Source organism: Castor canadensis, chromosome 8 (assembly GCF_047511655.1).
Source record: "Castor canadensis chromosome 8, mCasCan1.hap1v2, whole genome shotgun sequence".
Taxonomy (NCBI): Eukaryota; Metazoa; Chordata; class Mammalia; order Rodentia; family Castoridae; genus Castor; species Castor canadensis.
The window spans coordinates 142,749,036-142,773,240 of NC_133393.1; the positions used below are offsets into that span (position 1 = coordinate 142,749,036).

Consider the following 24,205-nt stretch of genomic DNA (forward strand, 5'->3'; position numbering starts at 1 on the left):
AAACAGGTCCTTACCTTCCTCAGATCCATACAGAAACTTAACTCAAAATGGATGACGTTCCAAATGTCAGAGGTAAAGCTATAAAACTTGGAGAAGAAAACATAGAAGTAAATCATCTCCTCAGATTTGGCAATGAATTCTTAACATCAAAAGCATGAACAACAAAAGAAAAATAGATAAATTGGACCTCATCAAAGTTAAAAACAATTGTGCTTCAAGGACAGTACCAAGAAAAAAAGGTAATCCATAGAATGGGATTTGCAAATCACCTGTCTGATGAGAGACTTACATCTCGAATATATAAAGAGTTCTTAATAATAAAAAGTCAAACAAAAATGAACAAAGTATTTGAATAGACATGTTTCCAAAGAAGATATTTAAACAATAAACACATGAAAATACTTGACGTCATTAGTTGTCAGGGAAAGGCAAATCAAAACCACCATCAAATACCAGGTCATACTCACTAGTATAGCTAGAATAAAAGGATAAGATAATAGCAAGTGTTGACAGGAATAGGGGGAAATCACAACCATCATACACTGCTGGTAGGAAGGTAAAATGGTGCTCCCACTTTGGAAAATAATCTGGCAGTTACTCAAAAGGTTAAACAGAGTTACCATATAATCCAGAAATCACACTCCTAAGTATCTAGATTTGCTATAATATATGTACTGTAAAAATAAATGGGAGTATATATCTACTAAAAAACTTGTACACAAATGTTTACTGCAGCATTTTTATAACAGCCAAAGGTGGAAACAACCCAAGTATCTTCAGTATCATCTGGTGAATGAGTGAATAAAATGTGTTATATCCACACAATGGAATACTGTTTGATCATAAAAAGAAAGTAACTGATACCTTGCAAACATCCACTATGTAAGTGAAAGAAGCCAGGAACAGAAAGCCATGTGTGATTCCATTGATGTAGAATGTCTAGGATGGCAGATCCATGGTGACAGAGTAGATTAGTGGTTGCCAGGAGCAGGGCTGGGGGAAGAGGACAATCAGCATTTACTACTAATGGGTATTAGGTTTGTTTTGGGGGTGATAGGAATGTTCTAAAAATTAGTGATGATGGTTGCACAAGTGTAAATATACCTAACAAAAAGCAAGAGGATTGTATATTTTAACAAGGTTTACTTTATGGCATGTGAATTATATCTCAATAGTCATTTTTAAAACGCTAGTAGATAACATATGCCATATGCCCATCTGTATTCCAAGCTCTGTCTGCATATGAACACATTTAATCCTTACAACAAATCTATAAAGTAGGTACTGTGTTTTTGCTTATTTTACATGTGAGGAAACAAAGGCACACAGAGAAATTACTTGTTTAAATTAGTGTAGTGGGAGACCAGGGTCCAAACCCAAGCAGTCTGGCTCCAAAGCCCAAGTGCTGCATCATATTGCCACTCATTAATTATCCAGTGGATCCATTGTGTAGCTTATGAATAGATTCTATTTATTTTCTGATTTTATCATTAAAAATTTGAGATTTGATGCAGAGCCTATGCTTTGCAAAGTATAAGCATTGATTTGAACTGATTATCAGCATCGAAAGGAAACAGAGAAGCTTGCTTTTTTTCCAGTGTAAGTGACTAGATAAGATAACTAGTGAAGATGTCTGTCAGTTTGGTGTGGTGGTACATGACTGTAATCCTAGCTACTCTGGAATCAGAGGCAGGAAGATCACAAATTCGAGGCCAACCCAAACAAAGTTAGTGAGAACCTGTCTCAGAAAAAGGGGGAGAGGGACTCTGATCCCAGCTATGCAGGAGGCTGTAGGTCTGAGAGGCCCACCTTAGGCAAAAATGAAAAATACTACCTGAAAAATAACTAAAACATAAAAGTGCTAGCATGGTACTAGTGGTAAAGCATCTACATAGCAAATACAAGATACTGAGTTCAAAGCCCAATACTGCCAAAAATAAAAATAAAACATGTCATCTCATTTCATATTTTTATAAAATAGTCATTCCTATTTTTAGAGATAAATGAAGCTCAGGTGACGTCAGGTAATTTGTTCAACATCACAGCCACAAGAGGCAGAGCTAGTACTTGAATCCAGGTGGTTTTTTTACTTCCATTTGTACTATTTTCCATGAAGTAATATGTAAGATGCCTTACACTTTATAATATGCTGTCTCTGATGCTGTCTATATTAAATAATTCTGGTAAAGCTATGGAATAGAAATATTTCTATCTTACATGTAAGAAAATTTAGCTTCAGAGAGATTAAGTAAATTGCTATAGATCCAAAAATAGTAGGACTTGGAACTAGGAAAAACCCAGAAACATTGTTTCTGCTATGCAGTTTGCTTTCTGTATCTTGGTCTTTACCACAGATTAAAGTATTAGGAAATTAACCCCAGATTAAAAGTATTAGGAAAAAAATTGCACGGAACATATGCAGACTTTTTACTTAATTATTCTCTAAATTATGTAGTTTAACAGCTATTTACATAAAAATTACATGTATCAGAGTCTAGAGATGATTTTGAGTATTTAGGAGGATGTACATAGTTTACAAATGCTACAGCATTTTATATAAGGTACTTGAGCATCCTCAGATTTTGGTATCTGTGAGGGTCTAGAACTAGTTCCCTATGGATACAGAAGAGCTATACTACTAATATATTTCTGTGCCTTCGAAAACCTCTACTATCACAAACTGTCTCATTTAGACATCTTAGTCTCCCTCTTGTCCCTGTTTTCAGCTATCTTACTTTGCTGGGTTGTCCTAACAAAGTACCATAGACTGGGAGATTTAAAAAACAGAAACTTATTTCTCACTGTTCTGGATGCTGGGAAGTCTTAGATCAAGGTGCCAGCAAAGTAGGTATCATTCTACCATGAGGCCTCTTGATTTGTGGGCAGTTGCCATCTCATTGTATATTTATATGACCATTTATTTATGTGCACTTTAATGAAGAAAAAGAAAAGCAGGCTCTTGAGCATCATTTTTTTTATAAAGGTGCAAATCCCACCAGACCATGACTCCATCCTTATGACCTCATCTAACCATAATTACCTCCCCAAAGTCCTATCTCCAAATATCATTACATTGGGGGTTAAGGCTTCAACAATGAATGAATGATATGAAAAGCGGGACACAAACATTCAGTCCATAGATCAGTTTACCAAGAGTCCCATGCCTGGGCTATTAGAGCCAAGAACCAGGAATTCATTGAGGAACTAGTTCAGGATGATAAGTTGAGTATTGTGTGGTAAATGACATTGGAGACAAAATAAGGAAATTCCAAAGAGATTGTATATAGGAAAGACCTTGGTTTACACTGAAACATGCAATAAAGGTTACAGAGATTCATGGGACCAGGACTGAGATATCAGGTATATGTTACTGCAGCAGAGTTTTTTGGCAGGTGTGGAGTTTGGTCTCATGCTTGCTAGGCAGGCACACTACCACTTAGTCACACTGCCTCTCTCTCTCTCTCTCTCTCTCTCTCTCTCTCTCTCTCTCTCTGTCTCTGTGTGTGTGTGTGTGTGTGTGTGTGTGTGTTGGTTATTTTCTGAGAGGGTCTAGGTTTATACCCAAACTGGTCTGGACCATGATCCTCCCATGCATCTAGGGAAACAGGTGCATGCCACCATGCTCAGCCATTGGTTGGAATGGTGGAATGGTGTCTTGAGAACCTTTTCATGTACAGGCTGGCCTCAAACTGTGATTCTCCCTGTCTCTGCTTCCCAAATAGTTAGGCTTATAGGCTTGAGCCACCACCACCAACCCCATCTTCCAACTTTGTTAATAGACTGCATTATCAAACTATAGCTTATGCTAAGAACTTAAATAAGGTAATGTTCTCTCATTGGTCAATTCTAATATGCAAGAAATGAAGATAATTCTGTATCTGCCAATATATTAAAAGACTAAAATTTCTCATAGGCATTGTGGAGAAAAGGACTTTCTTGAAATATAAAAGATGCTTAAGTAGTAAAAGAAGCAGAGTTGGCTGGTACTGTGTTTGAAGATAAGCAAAAAGTTTTGACATGCCCATTTCTGCCCTCAGTCAAGAAAGAAAAGGCAGCTGATTGTTTTATAAGCTTTCATTTACACCTAAGCTGTCTTTTCCATCTGTTAATGAACTCTTGATGATACAACATGTCTTTCTCAGAATTGCTAATTAGCAAAGACACTTGAGCCAAACTAGTTTAATTATTGTTACTCAGAACTCCCTTTTCAGTCTTTTTGGCAGAATCAACCATGATACAGAACATAGCCAAAGGATTATATTACTGAAAAATGTACATGTGCAAGAAGGGAAGCTGGAAGTGGAATTTAAGAAATAAGAATAAGCCTCATTCACAGAGACAGTATCTGTTAAATAAAAAAACATGAAAATTATGATTGCCTTCCATACCACAAAGTGGAACCCCAAAGAATATAAATATAACATTAAGCTAAATATGCATGAACCAAATGCCTGAGTACTCATTTACATAATATCTTTGGCTTTTTATAAAGAAATCCCAAATTTGACCTTCAGAATCTTCTTTCTCTAACCTTTACTAAAAGCACATATTAACATTCTGGCAATAAATCATTTTTAGTATTTTTGTAAAATACAGTTTTGAATAGTTCTTTCTTATAGAACTGACATTTTTCCAATGATTAGTTATAGTAAGTTTATATCCATCTATTAATTATAGTAAGCTCGCTCTCTCTTGCTCTCCTCCCTCTCTCACTCTTAACTTGCTTACTGTATACAAAGGGCAAAAGTTTAGAGCTATCAGATTTAGGTGGCTGAACTTCAGCTCGAGTTAAGAACTAAAATTAGATCCTTGTGGAATATATATCCATTGACATCCATCAGAGGAGAGTGTAGACATAACCTTGAGAAACCAGGATGTATTGCTTTGCAATATATTTATTTTCATTTAGAAATTCCTCCCCAAATGTTTTAATAAAATAGTAGCTCAAGAAAATGTAGTAGGATTATCCTGTGACTTTTAAGATGTGACCCTTGGCTTCATCTCACAGATGAATGTGTATAGCCTATTTTAAGAGCAACACCCTATCCTATAGGACTATTGGTTGATTCCAGTGAGAGTAAGCATTGAGTGTGTGGCTAACATTAGTCAGAATGGAGGAAAAGCCAGGGGAAAAGTCCATGTTTGTTAAAGAAAAAGTAGCAGATTGTAAGGTTAGGTGTTCCACCACGACTACAATAGAAAAACAGAAATATTTAAAAAATGAAAAAAAAGGAGAATTGTGTTTAAGGACTTAGGTCTGTTTAATTAAGGAGGAAAAGAATTCCATCCTTAATACTTCTTTCATGACATAGGTTGGCCTGGAATTGCTTGTAAAATTAAGAACACTTATGTTTGGTTCATTTCTTACATATCACCAGATACCAATAGAGTGAAAAGAAAGTAGAACTTAGAGTCAAATAAGAATTTGAGTCCCCTTTCCATTGTAGCTTTCTGTACTACTATAAGCAAATTATTTAGCCTGTCTGAGTGTCAGTTTTTATATCCGTAAAATAAGAAAAATACCACTTTGTCTAAGTATGTTAGTGGATATTATTTTTTAAGGGCTCTGTGGTCAAATAAAGAAATCACAGTTAAAAAAATAAACAGGTTTCTTTCCTAGAGCACATAAATTTCCCAGATTTATTTGCCCACAACCCCCATTTTTTATGGAATCTTTTGTGCTGCTAGTATTTGTTAATATTAAGTGGTCACCATAGCCCCTTCTAACGCCTTAACATTTTACTTCTGGAAACTTTTTTTTTTTTTTTATTGTTTCTTTGGCTCTTTTCTAGCCTGCAGTTATCCTAGGGTTACTGCCAAGTTGAACTCAGTGCCTGTGGTGTGTGTGTACCCTGTCCTTCTTTCCAGTTTGAACTGGAAAGTTATTGCACCTTCCTGTTTCTTGTAAATAAGGCAAACATTAGTCCTTGTCTTTTGCAGTATTCACTTTCTCTTTTCACTGTTGTTTCAGCAATCAGTCCATTTTAATCCTAAATTTCACCCAATCAGTAACTAAGATTTCCAAAACTCAGTTTACTAAATCCTTTTGATAACAGTATCAGAGAGAAAACTATGTCAAATTAGCATGTAGGCTTATTGTTTCAATAAAAAAAATAGGTCTCCTTAAAGATACTGTTATTGGTTGAGGTCTTTGCTTACAGGGCTTGTTCTTAGATGCATGAAATTTTAACTCTTTCTGTTTACCATCATCTCATTTAGTAAAACAACATTGTTGTATAGGGAGTATTCTCATTTTACAAGTAATAAAACTAAAGTTCAGAGAAACCATATAACTTGATAATAAATAGCAAATCACAGCTGTCTGATAGAAATTCATATTCTCTACTATATAGCTTTTAAGTGTATGATAATAATAATGGTATATGTGTTATACTGATAAATAACATTTATTTATTGACTATTTTTAGAACAGCACGTATAAATCACCTCTTTTAATTCCCCAGCAATCCTATGAAGTAGGTACCATTATACCCATTTTACACCTAAAGAAATTAAAGAAGTTGACTATTGTATTCAGTCATACAGCTAACATAAGTGGCAGCTGGGAATTAAACCCAGACATTCAGTGCATACAGTGCATGCATACTTAGTACATATATGTAAATATTCAATATATTTCACAGCATCTTTGTACCTAGGAGAGAACAAAAACATATCAGGCAAATCCTGCTCTACTCTCCAAGCTGATAAGAGAGATAAGTCTTCATAAATATAATTCAAGGTCGGGGTGTTACGTTCTATAATAGTAGTAGAGATTAAGTACTCTAGGTTTAGAGCTGGAAGAGATTACTTCCTGCTGGGGATGGTGAAAAAGATGGCATTTGTTTTGAAGACAGGTATTTCTATCTTCAGGAAGTTCAGGGTTGGGAAGGGATTCTAGGTATAGGAAATAACATGAAAAAAAGCACAGAAGTCTACACAGGTATTAGCAAGTTACTGTGCTTACATCAAGGATATTGTGACGATAAATAGTTGAATGTAAGTTTTAGAAGTGTTAGTTACAGGGAATCTGACCTCTTCCTACTTAAGGAGTTTGGATATGTTTTATTTGAGTTATCTGCCCTGGGACTGTTAGTCTATCAGGCAATAACTTTTTTTTTCTTTTTTTGCTGCCAACTTTAGGAAATAAGTGTCTTAACTCAGGAGTGAATGATACCACCATTTTATCCAAGTTATCCAAATTAGAAACCTGGAAGGTTCCCTATGTCCTCTTTCTTCTTCACCCTTGACCAATCATTCTGTCAATTCTACTTCCTTAAAATCTCTTCTCTCTCTTCTTCTCCCAATGCCATTAATACTGCCTTAATTCAGATTTCTGTCATTTCTCACTGGGAATAGTGCAACAACCTCTTAAATGATCTCCTTGCTTCTGGTCCTGCCTCTTTTGCTTATTTCCATCTTTTCACATTAACTCAGTGCTATTCCCCACATATAAATATAATACAATTGCCTTGCTTAATACCCTCCAATAAGTTCCTTATTTCCCTCTGGATTAATTCACATTGTATAGACACAGATGAGTATTATCCTGTCTTTAAAACAAGAAAAAGCTTCTCTTGGCCTTTTATTCCCTCTTATTATCATCCCACTTCTCTTTTTCCCTTATGTGTTAAAAGGTATCTACTCCTTCCACTTTCGTCCTCCCAAGTACTCAGAAACTTTTTTCTACCAAAGTCATTGTCTAGCATTACCAAATCCTTATGCCATTAGATCCTTTGTCTACATTGAAATAGTTGACTACTAATCCATAAAACGCTTTCATTTGCGTGTCTTCCAGAAACCCATATGCCTAAATTCATCTTGCTAATACTTCTTAATCTTCTTTATCAGTGGTGGCATTTTTGTCTATATATTTTTAGGATACTTCTCTGTATTTTTCTGTAGGTAATCTAATCTGTTCCTAAATGAGAATACTCTTACTCATTTAGAAAGCATAGCCTCAGTGGCTGTTTATGTGGCTCCAGCCACATACATTCAACTTCCAACTTGACATTTCTATAAGCTTGTCAAACGTAATCTGACCTTACAGTGTTTTCTCACAATGTTTTTCCCCCACCTCATTCCCTTCTTAATGTCACTACGTTGCTTAAACCAGAAATCTCCCTCCTTCACAAACAGCAGTCTGTCAGTCCTTCCTCTAAAATGCTTATCAAATCTACCCACTTCTCCTTACTGCTACCTCTCTAGTTGAAGCTATGTTTGTTTTCTTCCAATCTATTTGCCTCACAGACAGCCAGAATAATGTTTTTAAATTTTTAATTGGATTATATCTCTTCTTTGCATAAACTCCTTTAGTGATTTTTCATAGCAGATAAAATAAGTCTGTAAGACCCCACATAATCCGTTTGCTGTTTACCTGCAGTTTCAACTCACAGCAGTCTGCCACTAGAATCACCATAGTAGCTTTCAGGACCTTTAACATACCCGATTTTGCCTATGTTGCTCTTTCTTCCACTCTTTGCACATGTAGCTTCTTGTTCTCAGAACTTGGCTTAAATATCACTTTAATATTGATCCTTTCTCCAGTTTTTTTCTATCAGAGCACCTTGTTCATTTCCCTTGTATTTTACTATATTCTTTTCATTTGTTTATTATGTGCCTCCCCCATTTTACTATGATCTGCATGGCATCAGAATCATGTCTTTGTTCACTACTGAATACCTATCCCCTAGCACAATGCCTTGAATATAGTAGGCACTCAAAATATTTATTGGGTGGTTGAATAGAAGTTGAACTTGTATGTGTCAGCTGTATCTTAGCTACTACTTCTTTAGGCAATTTTTCCATGAGTTGCTTATGTTTAGATCAGTGTTTCTCAACGAGGGGGACTTGTTTTTGTTTCCAGGAAACATTTGACAACTTCCGTAGACATTTTTGATTGTCATGACTTGGTGGTGGTGGTGGTGGTGGTGGTGGGTATTATTGGCATCTAGTGGGTAGAAGTTTAAGGTGGTACTAAATGTCCTAAAATGCATAGAACAGCCTCCCAAACAAAGAATTCCAGTCTAAAATGTCAGTAATACCAAAAACTTCTGGCTTCGATCTATCAGAGCATTTATCATAGTAGCCCATAGCTTGCGTTTCTTTGTAATTTTCCACTTGATTTTAAATGCCTTAGAAGCTTACCATTGTCTCCGCATATTGATTTCAATTTATAAAATGAACACTTGGAGAATTCTTGATTGATGGCTGAATACATGAGCAAATGAATATACAAACCAGTCATCCAAAACCAGTCTACTCTTGGTATTAAAAAGAGAGACTAATTGCTTAGTGTTTGAGATAGACTATAGTATCTGTTACTTATGGAGTGGCAGCACAAGAGACTCTGGGTGGAGCATTGGTGAGGTGCCATATTTCAAAGGCATGTTCTATTTAAGTTAAAGCTAAGTTGTGCCAAAAGGACCAACAACTTTAGAATTAAAGGAACCAAGATAGAAGTGGTTTAGGAGTAAAGGTGTTTGTTACTTTTCCAAGTAACAGTTCTCAGGTGATCATCCAGGCAGGTGGATGACTGCTCCATGAATTTTTTCAGGGGTACCTGGCTTCCTTTCAAGTTGTTAAGTCATATTTCACCATCCGAGCACTGTCCTAGCCAAGACTGGGCTGTCAAAGGGGATAAGAAAGTGGAGAAGGACTATGTACTCTTAAAGAAGTGGCATAGAACATGTCCAAACACATTCCATAAGCAAGAGCTCAGTCATATTGTCCATGAAGAACAACTGGGAAATGTGGTGTATGTAGGCCACTGTTTTGTTACTGCCTAAGAAAGAGAAAATAGATTTGTTGGTGGACCACTATCAGTTTCTAACACTATACCTGACAAACTCTTACTTACATATATTGATGAAGCTTTATATTATTTATTCATTAGTCTGGAATTTGAGTTAGTTTTACTACCTTTATTATATAATTGAAGAAAACTCATAGAAGATAAAAATGCATTGCCTAGAATGGTGCTTCTCAAATTATTTTTTTCTTTTATTTATATGTGCATACAATGTTTGGTCATTTCTCCCCGCTTCCCCCTGCCCTCTCCCCTCAAATTATTTGTGATGAAGGTCCAAGGTTTTCCTTCCTTTCTTCCTTCCTTCTTTCCTTCCTTCCTTCCTTCTTTCCTTCCTTCCTTCCTCCCTTCCTCCCTTCCTCCCTTCCTCCCTTGTTCTCTCCCTCCTTCCCTCCCTCTCTCCCCTAATTTTTTTTTCTTTAGCATTACTAGGGCTTGAACTCAGTGTGTTACACTTGCTAGGCAGGTGCTCTACTACTTGTCACTCCTTTTTTTGTGTTGGATATTTTTGAGATACTTTCACAAACTGTTTACCCTAATCCTTCTGATCTTCCAAGTAGCTAAGACTATAGGTGTGAGCTACCAGCACCTGGCTCATTTTCCCCGATTTATAGAACAGTACTTTCGTAAAATAAAAATTAGTCACTAAAAGAAATATTTGCATTCTTAGCTATCACAGCAAATTCAAATTGCTATTAAGGTTTCTAAATTATATTACTCTCATTTTTTTATAACTATCTCAATTTAGGTGCTTATCTCAACATGATCTAGCAACAAGCAGTTTATGAACTGGCACTAATCCATAGCCAACACCTTTAAGTAGCACTTGTCTCAAAAGTATTTTCTGACAAACCTCTTTTCGGTGGTTAGAGTGTAGTAGATTAACGATGATGTCTTTCAGGCAAAGACATTTTTCTTTTGCATATAACTTACTTTTACTGTTTAAATATTTTTAGAAATAACCTAAGATGATACCTAGATCAGTCATTTGAATGCATACATATGCTTGATAGTCTATTTTGCTTATTTCATAGTTAAAGCCCAAACTGGTTTTAAAGAGTCATATTGAAAAGCCTGACATTTTGGAGCAAGGAGAAGGTTGCCTTTGATGGCATTTTATTTTAAATAGGGAAGAAAGAAGCCTAATAAAGTGACATATTCAAGATCAAAATTAATACATGAGAAACAGCTATGCTACAATCACTAATTTACAGTGGAAATTACATCAGCATCAGATGACCTGGATTGAATCCTAACCTACCTCTTAGCTAAGTGTCTTTAGGCAATACCTTCATCTTTCTAAGAATCATATAGTAAGTATTCAAAAAATGTAAAATTCAGTAGCATATAAGTTTCTTAAACTGCAAAGTACATGAACAAGTGAAATTGAGGAGCCATGACTTCAAATGCCAAATCCATTGTTCTTTCCTGACTGTTGCACTTTATGCTAAAGACCGGGAAAGGGGGAGAAATGACCCAAACATTGTATGCACGTATGAATAAAAAAAAAAAAAAGACTCATTGAGAACCAGAGTCACTTAATACTGCATCCATTTAAAAATATGTTTAGGAGGATTCTGTAGCATTGTGAAAATGCTTATGTTGAATAAAAAAAGCAGGAAAGAACATTAAAAGCACATAGGATTACAACTGTGTATATCAAAGTAATTAGGGTATTACTAAAAATCAAGTAGATTGACTAAGAAGGTCCTCTGTTCACTGCATATAAATCATAGCAGCTAGTATAATTGTGAATGTTATTTCTATTTAATAGTTTTTTAATTTTATATTTTAAGAAACATAAGTATTTTAATAATTTAAATGATTCAGAAAGAAAAACAAACTTTATATGAAGGCGTGTAACTTTTACTTCCTATGTGAAAAGGCTTTTATCCAGTGGGGTAAATTATCCAACCAGTATAATCACAAGAACAAAATAGGTACGAGCAGAGCTCTACTACTGCTTGAGATTTGGGGAACTCTCAATTCAATCAGTTTATTTGGTAGGGAAAATGCTTACGGTGTTACAGTTGCTCTGCTAACAGATATGACTATGAACAAATAAAACATAACAAAAGTCACTACTAAACAGTGTGGATTATGCCCCTGAATCTATTTCATAACAGTCCTGTGGATGTAAATGATATTATTCAATTTTACAAATGGGAAACTGATGCTCAGCATAAGTAACGATTGTAAATCATAAAACTGGCAAAGGAAAAAAAAAATCACAGTGGCAAAGCCAAATATTAAATTCAGGTCTCTTTGATTCAAAAGCCACTGTAGGACATTTGCTTCTTCCATAAAAAGAGATGTCTTTTTTGCCTTCAAAGAAGTTTTTGTAGTTGAGGTGTAACAGTCTGTTTTAATGAACCTTTAGGTGATTATGGTGTGTGCTGAACTTTGGGAGCCACTGCTACAGTCTAATCCAGTTTTAGTTCAAGAGCAAAGTGTTAAAATTTTTTCTGGCTATCCCTGGTATGGACATTAGGGAACCACTTGGGATGTTACCCGTAAGTTTCTCCTACAGGACCTTGTAGTTTATTTTATAGAAATAGCCAGGGCTTACAAAGCTAATGGACATTTTTGAAAGGCTTTTTCTAAGATTCTGTGTTATAATTATAATTTATAAGCATACTTAACCCTGACTCTATGACATTAGTTGGTTCCTAAAGCCTGATCTCTAAAGTGAAAAATTATTAAATCAGAGAAAGTATTTCTATTAATTGTAATGGGAAAATTGTGTTTCATCTTTGTCTAAGATACCCAAGTAATTTTCAGATTAAAAATATCAGTTGAATAATGAAAACAAGTTTGTACAAATAACAAACACTTTGGAGGAAATAAAAAGTTTATACCGAAAATGTAATGATGACTAATTGTACTTAGAGAAGGCTTAATAATAAGTGGTAGCCGGTAGGGAGAAGAGCAGAGGAATCATTCTTTGGAATGGAGAGTCCATTTGGTGCTGGAGAGTCAAGTGGTAGACTTCAATGAAGGTCATCTTTGGGAGATCATGTTATCTTGCACTTAAGCTGCACACATTGGCCACCACTGGGATGCGGGTAAAACATGGCCTTTGTTCACAGGGATCCGGGAGCAGTGAGATGTCTTACTAGCTCATTCTATTAAAAGGCAAAAATGTTGCTTGTGGGAGGCTCAGACAAAAACAGAGCAAAGAAGGAAGTGGCTTGGGAGGCTTATAAACATTTCAGCTCTCATACTTAGAAAAAGATTATGGTCCTGATGTGGTGGCACATTTACCCATCATGCCATGCTGAAGGAACATCATATCATGTCTCAGGATATATTGTGGAAAGGGGGCGAGGGGAAAAAAACTAAATGGCAGTACAGCAAACAAATAAAGGGGGGGGGGGTGATAAAAGAGTACCTTTGAAATATAAAGGGACTGTATGCACTCAGATGAAGCAGCCATAAAGAATGTTCCCTCTTTAGCCCTTTAGGTGTGATTATAAAAGCACACCTTTTCTGATTGATCCAAATGTGCCAAATGGGCCAAATGTGATACATAATTAATTTGTTCCTTACAATATTCTTTGAATAAAAATTATTCAATAAAACTGTGGGTATGTAGTAAATATCACTTGCTATATTTTACCTGTTTTTTTTAATTTCTAAAGTCATACTATAAAAAAGAAAAAGGAGTTATTGTCCAAAAAGTGGTGTTACTTTTTAAGAGACATTATAGCAAAATCTTCCTAACAGTCATTATGTGAAGTCTCATGAGACATATTTTCAAGAACTGGGATTAAAAACTGCTTTAAAACAAAGACTTTTTTCTTTGATTGCTGGTTGATTTTGGCAAGTTTTAGATAAAGCAGGTTGTTTTGTTTTGGTGTGTTTGTATATGTGTATGGTTTTTTGAGACAAGGTCTCACCATGCAGTCTGTCCTTGACCTCTTAATCCTCCTATGTTAGCCTCCAGAGTGCTGGAATTATAGGCATGTACCACTACACCCCCACTAAAGCCGTTTTTAACTATAAATTTTGTGGGTGTCTCTAATCTTTTTCACATCTTTCATAGGTCTCAGTGTCCCAGTCCAGTTATTTTGTCTTCTTGCTATGCTCTTTTTCTTTCTTAAGTCTAAAGGTAGAAGGGACCACATTGCCAATAGATTGTTTTGGATTTTATTGTTGCTTTTATTATTTGATTTAGAAAAGGAAATAAAAATGCCTGTATACTATTAGATATGCAGAATTTCATATACACATACATAACATTTTATAATATATTTATGTATATACTTCTCAACTTAAATAGGAAGATAAATTATTTCTTTCCTGGATAAAATTGTATGGATGGAAAGGTAAACTGATGTGAAAATAGTATGTAGAATATATGTTTTTGTCTTCATTGTGAAAGATCTGAAATTGAAGAAAATTTTCCCTGCCCTATATAATTTTAATAATGAGTACACTGTACTTCCCTCCATCCCCAAACTACATGGCATTGTTAAGAAACTGCTTTGACAGTGATATTAAAAGAAAGTCCTTTCTAGTTAATCAGGTGTGGCAGTGATAGAGTTGACATTGTTTACAAAATTTTCTTCAGCTTCTCAGGTAAAGATCCTTCCTACTTCTGTTTAGAGAATGTATTTACACTTAAAATTAGTATTTCTATAGCTGTATAACCAAGATGTACCACAAAGTTGTACATGGCCTGGGATTCCTGCCAAAATCATGTTTGACCCAAGGTATCCTCTTTTTAAACAGTTAAGTCTGATGACAGGGTAATAGAAACTTTGTAAGATCCTATATTGGTTGTTTTTATAAAATGTAATGGAGTATAGGAATGTCCAGCAATGGAATGATTATACTTGCTTGCTCTACATAAAAAGGTAAGCTTAAGATGCAGAACTGCATTTTAAGATGAAAGCTGATACTGAATTTTGAGGGAATAGTCAGTGACTATTGAATATGACAATAGTGTAAATACTTTTCAAAAAAATACAAACTACAATATACTTAGGGTATATTTTTATAAGATATATGTATTTGTGTAATCTATACACTATACTAAGAGAAAGGAGGGCACTAAGATTCTGTTTCTGTTGAGTTCCCAAGCCATGTGTCTGGCACAGGACTGCCCAGAGGAAAATATTTTTGTTTTTTTCGGCAGTGGGGGGAGGGGGGTTGTAATTTACTCATCACTGGGAACACTTTTTTTGTACCTAGTCCGCCTGGAGGGATAACTTTTTTGCCATTGGTTTGAGGCATAATATATTCCAGCTGAACTCTTTGGAACCCAACATTTGGAGTAATTTTTATCAGTTTGTCAGCACAAATTCTTCTCTGGGGTTATTTGATGATCAGGCATTATTAGATCTTAGCTAAAGAGGGTTCCAGGTTTCTGAAACATGGGACTACTGCCATAGAAGTATAAATTCAGAAGAAATAACACAACTAAAATCCAGCAGAAATGGATTCCTCAATTCATAAGAAGATGTACTGTGGGCAGTTGTGAACCAGTTCTTCAGCATTAACCTTTTTTCTTGGAAGGAAATAGCTTCAGACTATTGATTCAGATTGATTGCCTTCTACCTGATACTGTGTTTAGTCTGATGTTAAAAATCTACTTAGATCCAAGCTATATAAAATATTCAAAATTAGTCTGTTTAAAATAGAGTAAGTGGGAGTAGGTGTGTGGCTCAAGTGGTAGAGCACCTGCCTGGCAAGAGCAAGACCCTAAGTTTAAACCCCAGTACTGCCAAAAAGAAAAAAGAAATAGAATAAGTGATTTTATAGAAAAAATAATGGACCTAGAAAGTAGGAAATTCCACTAATTCACTGTGTCCTAGTGCAAGTAACTTACCTCTCTGGCCCTCAGTTACCTTATCTGTAAAGTAAAAGTAGTATGCCAATATAATCTTTCTTCCAATTCTCATATTTTGTGATTTAAAAAAACAAAACACTTTTAGAGCCAATCCTTTAGCTCATATTAAATACATTGTTAGAGAAACCTTCTGTTTTAAATCATTTGAGCCAAATAATGATTTTGCATACTTGTTCTTATTTTTCAGAAACTCTGTGAAGGCATATTTAAAGTTCTTGTAAAGGATGTCCCAACAACATGTCAAGTGTGCTGCCTGGAAGTACTCCGTATTCTCTCCAGAGACAAAAAGATTTTAGTTCCTGTAACAACTAAGGAAAATATGCAGATACTGCTGAGACTAGCCAAGCTAAATGAGTCGGATGATTCTTTGGAGAAGGTGTCAGAATTCCCAGTTATTGTGGAATCATTAAAATGTCTGTGCAACATAGTGTTCAATAGTCAGATGGCACAACAGCTTAGCCTGGAACTTAATCTTGCTGCAAAGCTCTGTAACCTCCTGAGAAAGTGCAAGGACCGAAAATTTATCAATGACATTAAGTGCTTTGACTTGCGCTTACTCTTCCTCTTGTCACTTTTGCACACCGACATCAGGTCACAATTGCGCTATGAGCTCCAGGGACTACCGCTGCTAACCCAGATCTTGGAAAGTGCCTTTAGCATCAAGTGGACCGATGAGTATGAATCGGTCATAGACCATAATGGACCTCCTCTCTCACCTCAGGAGACAGACTGTGCCATTGAAGCCCTCAAAGCTCTCTTCAATGTGACGGTAGACAGTTGGAAGGTGCATAAAGAGGTAAGGTTGAGAAGAATATTCTTACTGAATTTAATTGATCTGGGTGTTCTTACAGTTGCCTGCAAGGGAAAAAATGCTAAGTTGGGAAATAGAAAATTCCAAATTCCCACATTAACTAGTTCTATGAACTGTAATATGTTTCATAACTATTACAAGTCTTATTCTTTCCATTTGTGTAATACCCATCAGAAGAATAGGATGCAGATGGACTTCTGTTTTTTTAAGATTCCAAATACAGTTTTCTGAGTTGACTGTTACTTCTCTTTTTTGCAGAGGGTTGTTTTTTGAGACTGGAACTTGTGATCTTCCTGCCTCAACCTCTTGAGGATGGGCATTACCAGCGTGTGCCACCATGCCCACCATGTCTTTTTTTAAAGAGTGACTTTTTAAATTACAAGATTTTAAAAGAAAGAAGATTTAAATTACAAGATTTTAAGAGAAACAGTGGGGTTGGTAAAGGTATAGGTATTTAATGACTGCCATGTTAAAAGTTATAATAAATTCAGTCAATTGAAATTGATCAAGCATGGATGTCTGCTGAAAAGAGTAAATGCTGCATGTCTACTAGTTTCGTAGTGTGTTACCTTATAGTTTTAGGTAGGACTACAACTAGATATCCATGCTTATACAGAGTCCTAGAAAACAAGCATAATTGCACTGCACTGCAGTGTGGGAAAGGTTATTTGAAACCACTTGACTTATTTCTAGACTAAGATCTTTTTCTGTGGTTTGGACCTCCTAGCATCCCAAAGTGAATCAGATTAGATAGTTTGTATTTGAGTGCCCACAAGAACAATATGCTAAGCACAAAACTTAATTTAAACAAGTCAGTTTTAAGTGAAGTAGATACAAACTTTTCTTTTACAGTCCTAACATTTCACTTTTTCTCTTCTCTTTAACCTTAAATAACTAGTGAAAGTCATCCCCTGCCTTAAAAGACAAAGAAAAAAAAAAAAAGACAATTGACTTTAGGATTTAGGTTAACATTTTGTTATGTCCATTTGAAATAGTTCTCACCCATGAATAAAGATCTGTTTTTGCTAGCAATCTACTTTAAAAGGATTATCTCAGTGCAGTTTTATAGTGGGAGTATGCAGGCATCTGAGTTTTAAAGTGTAAATAAGTTAGGTCTGTATTTTGAAACCAAATATTTGAAGATCAGTCCTAACAGCTGTTTTAGATGACTGCAGTATGCTCAGTTTTTCCTGAGACTTGGCAGGAAAAGATGTGGAAAGCCAACATGCTCCATTTATGCTTTGAAACAAAATATTTGGAAGTATGTTATGTCTCTGCTTATTTGGTACCTTCTATGGTTATTTTTCTTACACTGTTTGTTTTGGTGTTTTCAAGTTCTCCATTTAGTTGTAGGAGCTCTTCTGAGACTATTGGTTTGCCATTGTTGGAGCCCCTTTTATTTAAGTTATGCCCAAAATAGTATCTCAAATTCCTGACAAAAACAGTTTGTAATTTAGTGGCTGCACATCAATATATGTGTGGGATGGCATGTAACAAAAATCAGTAAATTGAGATTTTCCTTCATTAGTGGCTTCAGTTACAAGTAATAATGGGGCTGGAAGAAGCTGTAGAAAAGGTTCAAGTAGCAAATAGTCATTCTGTGTAATTAAATGTTTATTCTCCAAAACATAAGACTCTACTGATAAAGGATCAGTAGTCTTAGAGTAGGTATCTCAGACCTGGTACCTGTTGTGAGTTAACTATTATGAAATGTGCATACTTAATGTGACTCTGAGCTCTTCTTAAGCTTTCAGAAAGTAGTGGAGAGGGGTTAGATTCATTTAATCACAATATATTTATAGGTAAAATACCAAGGTAAAATCACCACTGAACAAAGAACACACACTTAAACAATAAAGTACAGGAATGTAAATAAGTCCTATTAAGGGAAGGACACTCAAGGGGAGGATAAATGAAGAGAGTAAAGCAAAGAAGGGTTAATCTGGTTGATATATTTTCTATACATGTATGAATATGGAACATTGAAACCTGTTGAAGTCATTTTAAGAAGGGGAATGGGTTAGGGTGGAGAATAATGGAGGAGATGAATCAAATCAGGGTATAATATATATATATATATGGAAATGTTACAATGAACCCCCTGTATAACTATCAAATACTAATAATGTTTTTTTTAAAAAAAGGAATATAAATAGTATTGAAAATAGGATCCTTGCCAACCCATTTAGAAAAGAATGTCTTCTTGAGTCTTCATATTCAACTTTTAGCAAACATTTAGTCATTTAGTCACTCAACAGATATTTATGGACAATTGCTAGACATTATGCTGGGTGTTGTGTAATGTTTTAGCAAATAGTAGGCATTGTCTTTGCCTTCATGAAACTTCAGTTCTTCAGGTGAAATGGGAGATAGATCAGTAAACAAATACATAATTTAAATTGTGTTGAGTGCTAGGTGAGAAACAGCATAGTGATTGAAAAATACTTAGCGGAGTCAGAGAAGACTCCTGAACGATTCTCCTGAGGTCTGAAGACTGAATGATTCAGCCATTTGAAGAATCGAAGGATAAAATGTCCCTGGAAGTTGAATAGCATATGAAAAGGCACAGAAACCAAAGCATAGAATGCTTTTGAGTGAGGTGCTCATAACTTAGTATAAAGAAATCTCTATTCAGGGTACAGAGGGGCTTCCTACTAAGAGTCCGTTTACCTGCATTTTAGTATCTCCTTGATTTGTCAAGTGAAAGATGCTTTACTTCAACAGAGCAAGCACCCAGAACACTGATAATGCTACAAAAGCACCAACTGAAACAAAGGAGTGTGAAAACTTACTGTACAGAATAATCCAACTTTAAATACTAGTGTTCTTTCCCTTCTTATGAAAATAATACAGTCATTCTAGAAGATGTACAAACAATAAGAAAATACAATTATCTCTAAACTCACCACTCAGAAGATAAGTAGTGTTTGCATTTAATGTGTATCTTTTTAACCATTCTTCATTGATTAATATATGAACAGTAGCATACATGCATGGACACACACATATACACACGCACACACACAAATGCAGTAATTTTATAGTCTTTGTTGTGAAAACAAATACTCTTGAAAAGTTGGACTTTTCAAGTCTGGAGGGGTAACTCAATGGTAGAGTGCTTGCCTGGCATGTTTGAGCAGCGGGGTTAGATCCCCAGCACTGGGGTGGGTGGGGAGTAAAGGTTTCAAAATGTATTCCTTGAAGGCAAAAGTTGCTACAAGTGGCCTGGGGTGAGTGGGTGAGTGGGCAGTCCTCTGTATTCACCTCCTCCATTTTAAAAAGGGCATCTTTAAAAGAATAAAAGGGGGGGAGTTCCTTTGATTTTGCTGCTATTGCTTTTGTTCTGTTTAAATTTAGACTATAAGTAAGATTTCATTTGGAGGATTAAAAAGGGCTCTAATCAGGAAAAACTTTTGATAACTACCCTTTAACTCCTATTTGTTAAAGATAATGAATCCTTTTAAATATTCATAAGTATAAAAATACTTGTGCGTATAACAATATTTAAAAGTGTAAATATTAAACTAAAATGCAAGTATTCCTTCATAAAGATTTATCAGCTTTTAACAAGCCCCCACTCTGAAGCACTTAGATTGTTTGCAGTTTTTTTGCTTTTTAAATTTTAATAATAGTGAATTATATTGGAGCTACATTCCTGAAATTGATAGGCCAAAGGATTTCAAACTTTTTTTTCATAAATATATAATACTGCCAAATTGACTTTCAAAAGAATAGTGCTGGTCTATACCTTTTTAAACCCTGGGCATTTTACTTTAAAACTTTTTGCCTATTTCATAGCTTCACAGTTACAGAAAATACAGGTGTTTGTTTTGGTTTTAACTGTGTTGACAGGTATTTTCATGACTCCTTTCATTTACATTTCACCAAAGACAAAAATTAATGAGTAGATTTTTCTTGAGGTTTAGCGAATTAGTAGCATTTGTTCCTTTTAGATTCATAACTCTGTTTTAAATCCCTACCTGTCTTCTGATACCATCAGCAGGTTAATTTGGAGATTCTGTTCTTTTCAGTGGGAAATGTATCTAGCCTTATTTCCATGTATGAATTTAATCAGTCCCTCCCTCCCTCTATCTTTCCCTCCCTTTAGCAGGACATAAAGTTAGTTCTAGAAAAGTTAATTGAAATAATTTTAGCCGAGCACCAGTGGTTCACACCTGTAATCTTAGCTACTTGGGAGGCTAAGATTGGGAGGATCATGGTTCAAGGCCAGCCAGGCAAATAGTTCTCAAAACTGCATCCTCAAAATAACCAGGGCAAAATCGACTGGCGGTGTGGCTCAAGCCATAGAGCACCCGAGTTCAAACTTCAATACCACCACCAAAAAAAAAAAAAAAAGAAAGAAAAGAAATGGTCTTATCTTCTATCTCTTTTCATATTTTCCTAAATCTCTCTGTTGGTGGAGGAAAGCATGTTTTTCTAAAAAACCTCTACTGCTGGCATAGGGCCAGCAAAGATGTTAGAGCCAGACAACCAAGTACAACAGTATAAGTCTCAGTGATCAAAAGATCCTATTTGAATGGCATAAAATAGTAAGTACCTATAAAAGTTAATTGAGAATGTCACATTGTAACTGAAGAAGTTAGTTCCATGGTTATTCTAGAGACTTTGAAGGAAATGAAGAAAAGAACAGGATATTACTTAAATAAAAATAAAACTTCAGACTGAGTAATGTTTTCTTGCTGAATCATTTTTTTCAACAAATACATATCGAGTGCCTGATTTGTGCCAAATTCTATGTTAGGCACATGAAATGCAAGGTAAAACATCACTGCCTCAGTCTAAAAGGGAAATTAGACGTATAGACACTGGTATATGTACGGTTGTGTCTTAGTCCATTTGCTGCTGCTATATAACAGAATACCACACACTGGATAATTTATAAATACTAGAGATTTATTTGGCTCATAGTTCTAAAGCCTGGAAAGTTCCAGATGGAAAGGCTGCAAGAGAGGGCCTTTTTGCTATGTCTTACCATGGCAGAAGACATCACATGGCAAAAGAGCATACATGTGGAATGCATATATGTGGGGTGACAGAGGGAGTGTGGAAGAGAGTTGGAGCTCATCAGAACTTATCCTAACCCACTCCTGTGATAAAGCATTCATCAGTTCATAAGGGCAGAGCCCTCGTGACCCAATTCCATTACAATGGAAATTCAATTTCAATATGAGTTTTGGAGGGAACATTCAAACCATCTAAACTGTTTGTTACTTTATTTACTAATCTTTTCTATATTATCTATATGTTTGAAAAATTGTTTAAAAATTACTTTAGCAGTGCACAACAGCTCTAAATCCCATACAATTTAGATCTCAGGTCAAATTCTGAATGAAAATGTGTGAGGAAATTGATATTTTTGCCAAATAACGTGAAATCTTTTACAATTTGCATGGGAGGAAAAAAACATATACTATATGCTAGAATCTTAAGTAAGAAGTGAAAGATATATAAAGAAATTCCAAAGCATTTCTTCAGTTTTTATCTTCATTTAATGTTATCTCATTTTGGTTCCCACTGTCACAACCAAGTCTGCTTGGTTGCTCTTTCTTCCTTTGCCCTTTGTTCTTTGAGGTCTTTTTTCTCCCTCAGTTGGAAATGGTATCATTTCAGAGAAGAGAATATTATCCTAAAGATACCAAACTAAATCATGAAGCAAGTAAATGACAGTTGTATATGCTGGGTTTGTTTGATGTTTTATAAAGAGCAGTTATATTTAATCCCTCTGGCATGATTGTGAAACAGGAGCATAACCCCATTTAACAGATGAGAAGATAAGAGTTGAAATTACTTGAAGAAAGTAACACAGAAAAGTAACCAACAGTAGGAAATAGTATCCACTCTAACCTTTGTTAAGTAAGACTTCTTAAATGGTAACACTGCTCTAAAAAATATTTATGGAGACAGACTAATGTAAGAGAATAAAAGTTTGGAAATAAACCTACACATACACAGTTGACGTGGAAGTTTAGTGGAGAAAGGATGGACTTTTTTTTTTTATTCATATGTGCGTACAATGTTTGGGTCATTTCTGCCCCCTTCCTCCCGCCCCCTCCCTTACCCCCCTCCCTTCCCCCGCCTAACCCCTCGCTACCAGGCAGAAACTATTTTGCCCTTATCTCTAGTTTTGTTGGAGAGAGAGTATAAGCAATAATAGGAAGAACCAAGGGGTTTTGCTAGTTGAGATGAGGATAGCTATATAGGGAGTTGACTCGCATTGCTTTCCTGTACATGTGTGTTACCTTCTAAGTTAATTCTTCTCGAACTAACCTTTTCTCTATTTCCTGGTCCCCTTCTCCTATTGGCCTCAGTTGCTTTAAAGTATCTGCTTTAGTTTCTCTGCGTTGAGGGCAACAAATGTTATCTAATTTTTTGGGTGTTTTACCTATCCTCATACCTTCCTTGTGTGTTCTCGCTGTATAATGTGATCAAAGTCCAATCACCTTGTTGTGTTTGCCCTTGGTCTAATGTCCGCATATGAGGGAGAACATATGATTTTTGGTCTTTTGGGAAGGATGGACTTTTTTATGGTACTAGATCAATTATGTGGGAAACATGGATTTGAATCCCCACCTTGTACCATGTAAGAGACCTAAATATCTAAGATAAAATAATAAAGTGTACAGAACATTATCTTTACAACTATATCTCAAACAGTCAAACCTTTCTTTTACAAAAAGTTATTCCCTTTATTTGTCACTTTTTAGAGTAATATGTGATGACACAGCAAATTCTAGTGAACAGACATTTCTGAAATAAGCAAAGATTTCTAAAGAAAGCAGAACAAAATAAGGATCAAATCATAAAAAAATTGACAAGTTGATCTTCATTAAAACTAGTTCATCAAAAGAAGAAGTAAAAAGGCAGAACTCTTGAGTAGGAGAAGATATTTTTAGCACATATGTGCAATAAGTGAATTTCAGAATTCATTAAAAAGTCCTACAGATTCATAAAAATAGTCAGTCAACCCAGTAGAAAAACAGGTAAAAGGCTTGAATGGAACCTTTCTAAAAGAAATGACCAGCAAACATTTGAAAAGGTGTTCAACTTTATTAGTCATCAGGAAAATGCATGCTAAAACCAAGAAATTACTACATAACCATGAGAATGACTTCAATTATAAAGTCTGGGTTCTATGCAGTGCCTCACACCTGTCATCCCAGCTACACAGGAATCTTAGGAGGATTCAGGCCAGCCAGGCCAAAAAAAAAAAAAAATGTGAGACCCTATTCAAAAAATAACAAAAGCAAAAAGGGCTGGCGCATCATTCAAAGGGTAGAATATCTGCCTACAAATTCCTGCGTGGGCACACACACACAAAGTCTGAGGATATTAAGTGTCATTGCAGCTATAGAGAAGCTGTTGAGAGTGTAACACTTTGAAACACTGTTTGGCAAGTACCTTCTAAAGCTTAACATACATATATTCCCTCTGATTTACCATCCTCTCTTGTACAGGTAAAAGGTATGTTCAGAGCAGTACTCTTCAAAATATCCCAAACAGGAAACAATACAAGTGTCCATCAAGAGTAGGATGAACAGTGATATATTCATACAATACAATACTACATAGGAGAGCTTTTTCTTTGTTTTGTTTTGTTGGCTTCTTTGAATTGGGATCTCACTGTGTAGCTCAGGCTGACCTCGAATTTAGCAATCCTTCTGCCATAGCTTCTAGAGTGCTGGGATTACAGGTGTGCACCATCACTCCCAGC

At 35.5% G+C, this 24,205-nt stretch overlaps 1 protein-coding gene across 5 annotated transcripts in view; it reads left to right on the plus strand.

Annotated features, from left to right (window-relative positions):
- Positions 1-24,205, plus strand: part of Ric8b (RIC8 guanine nucleotide exchange factor B) — a 115,924-nt gene that overhangs the window by 18,823 nt on the left and 72,896 nt on the right. For all 5 annotated transcript variants that reach the window (XR_012450976.1, XR_012450977.1, XM_020180903.2 and 2 more), the window contains exon 3: positions 15,850-16,458. Coding sequence is in view for 3 of the 5 variants with exons in the window: in XM_020180903.2 (XP_020036492.1) it covers positions 15,850-16,458 (609 nt within the window). In the remaining 2 variants the exon portion in view is untranslated. The remainder of the gene's footprint in view (positions 1-15,849; positions 16,459-24,205) is intronic.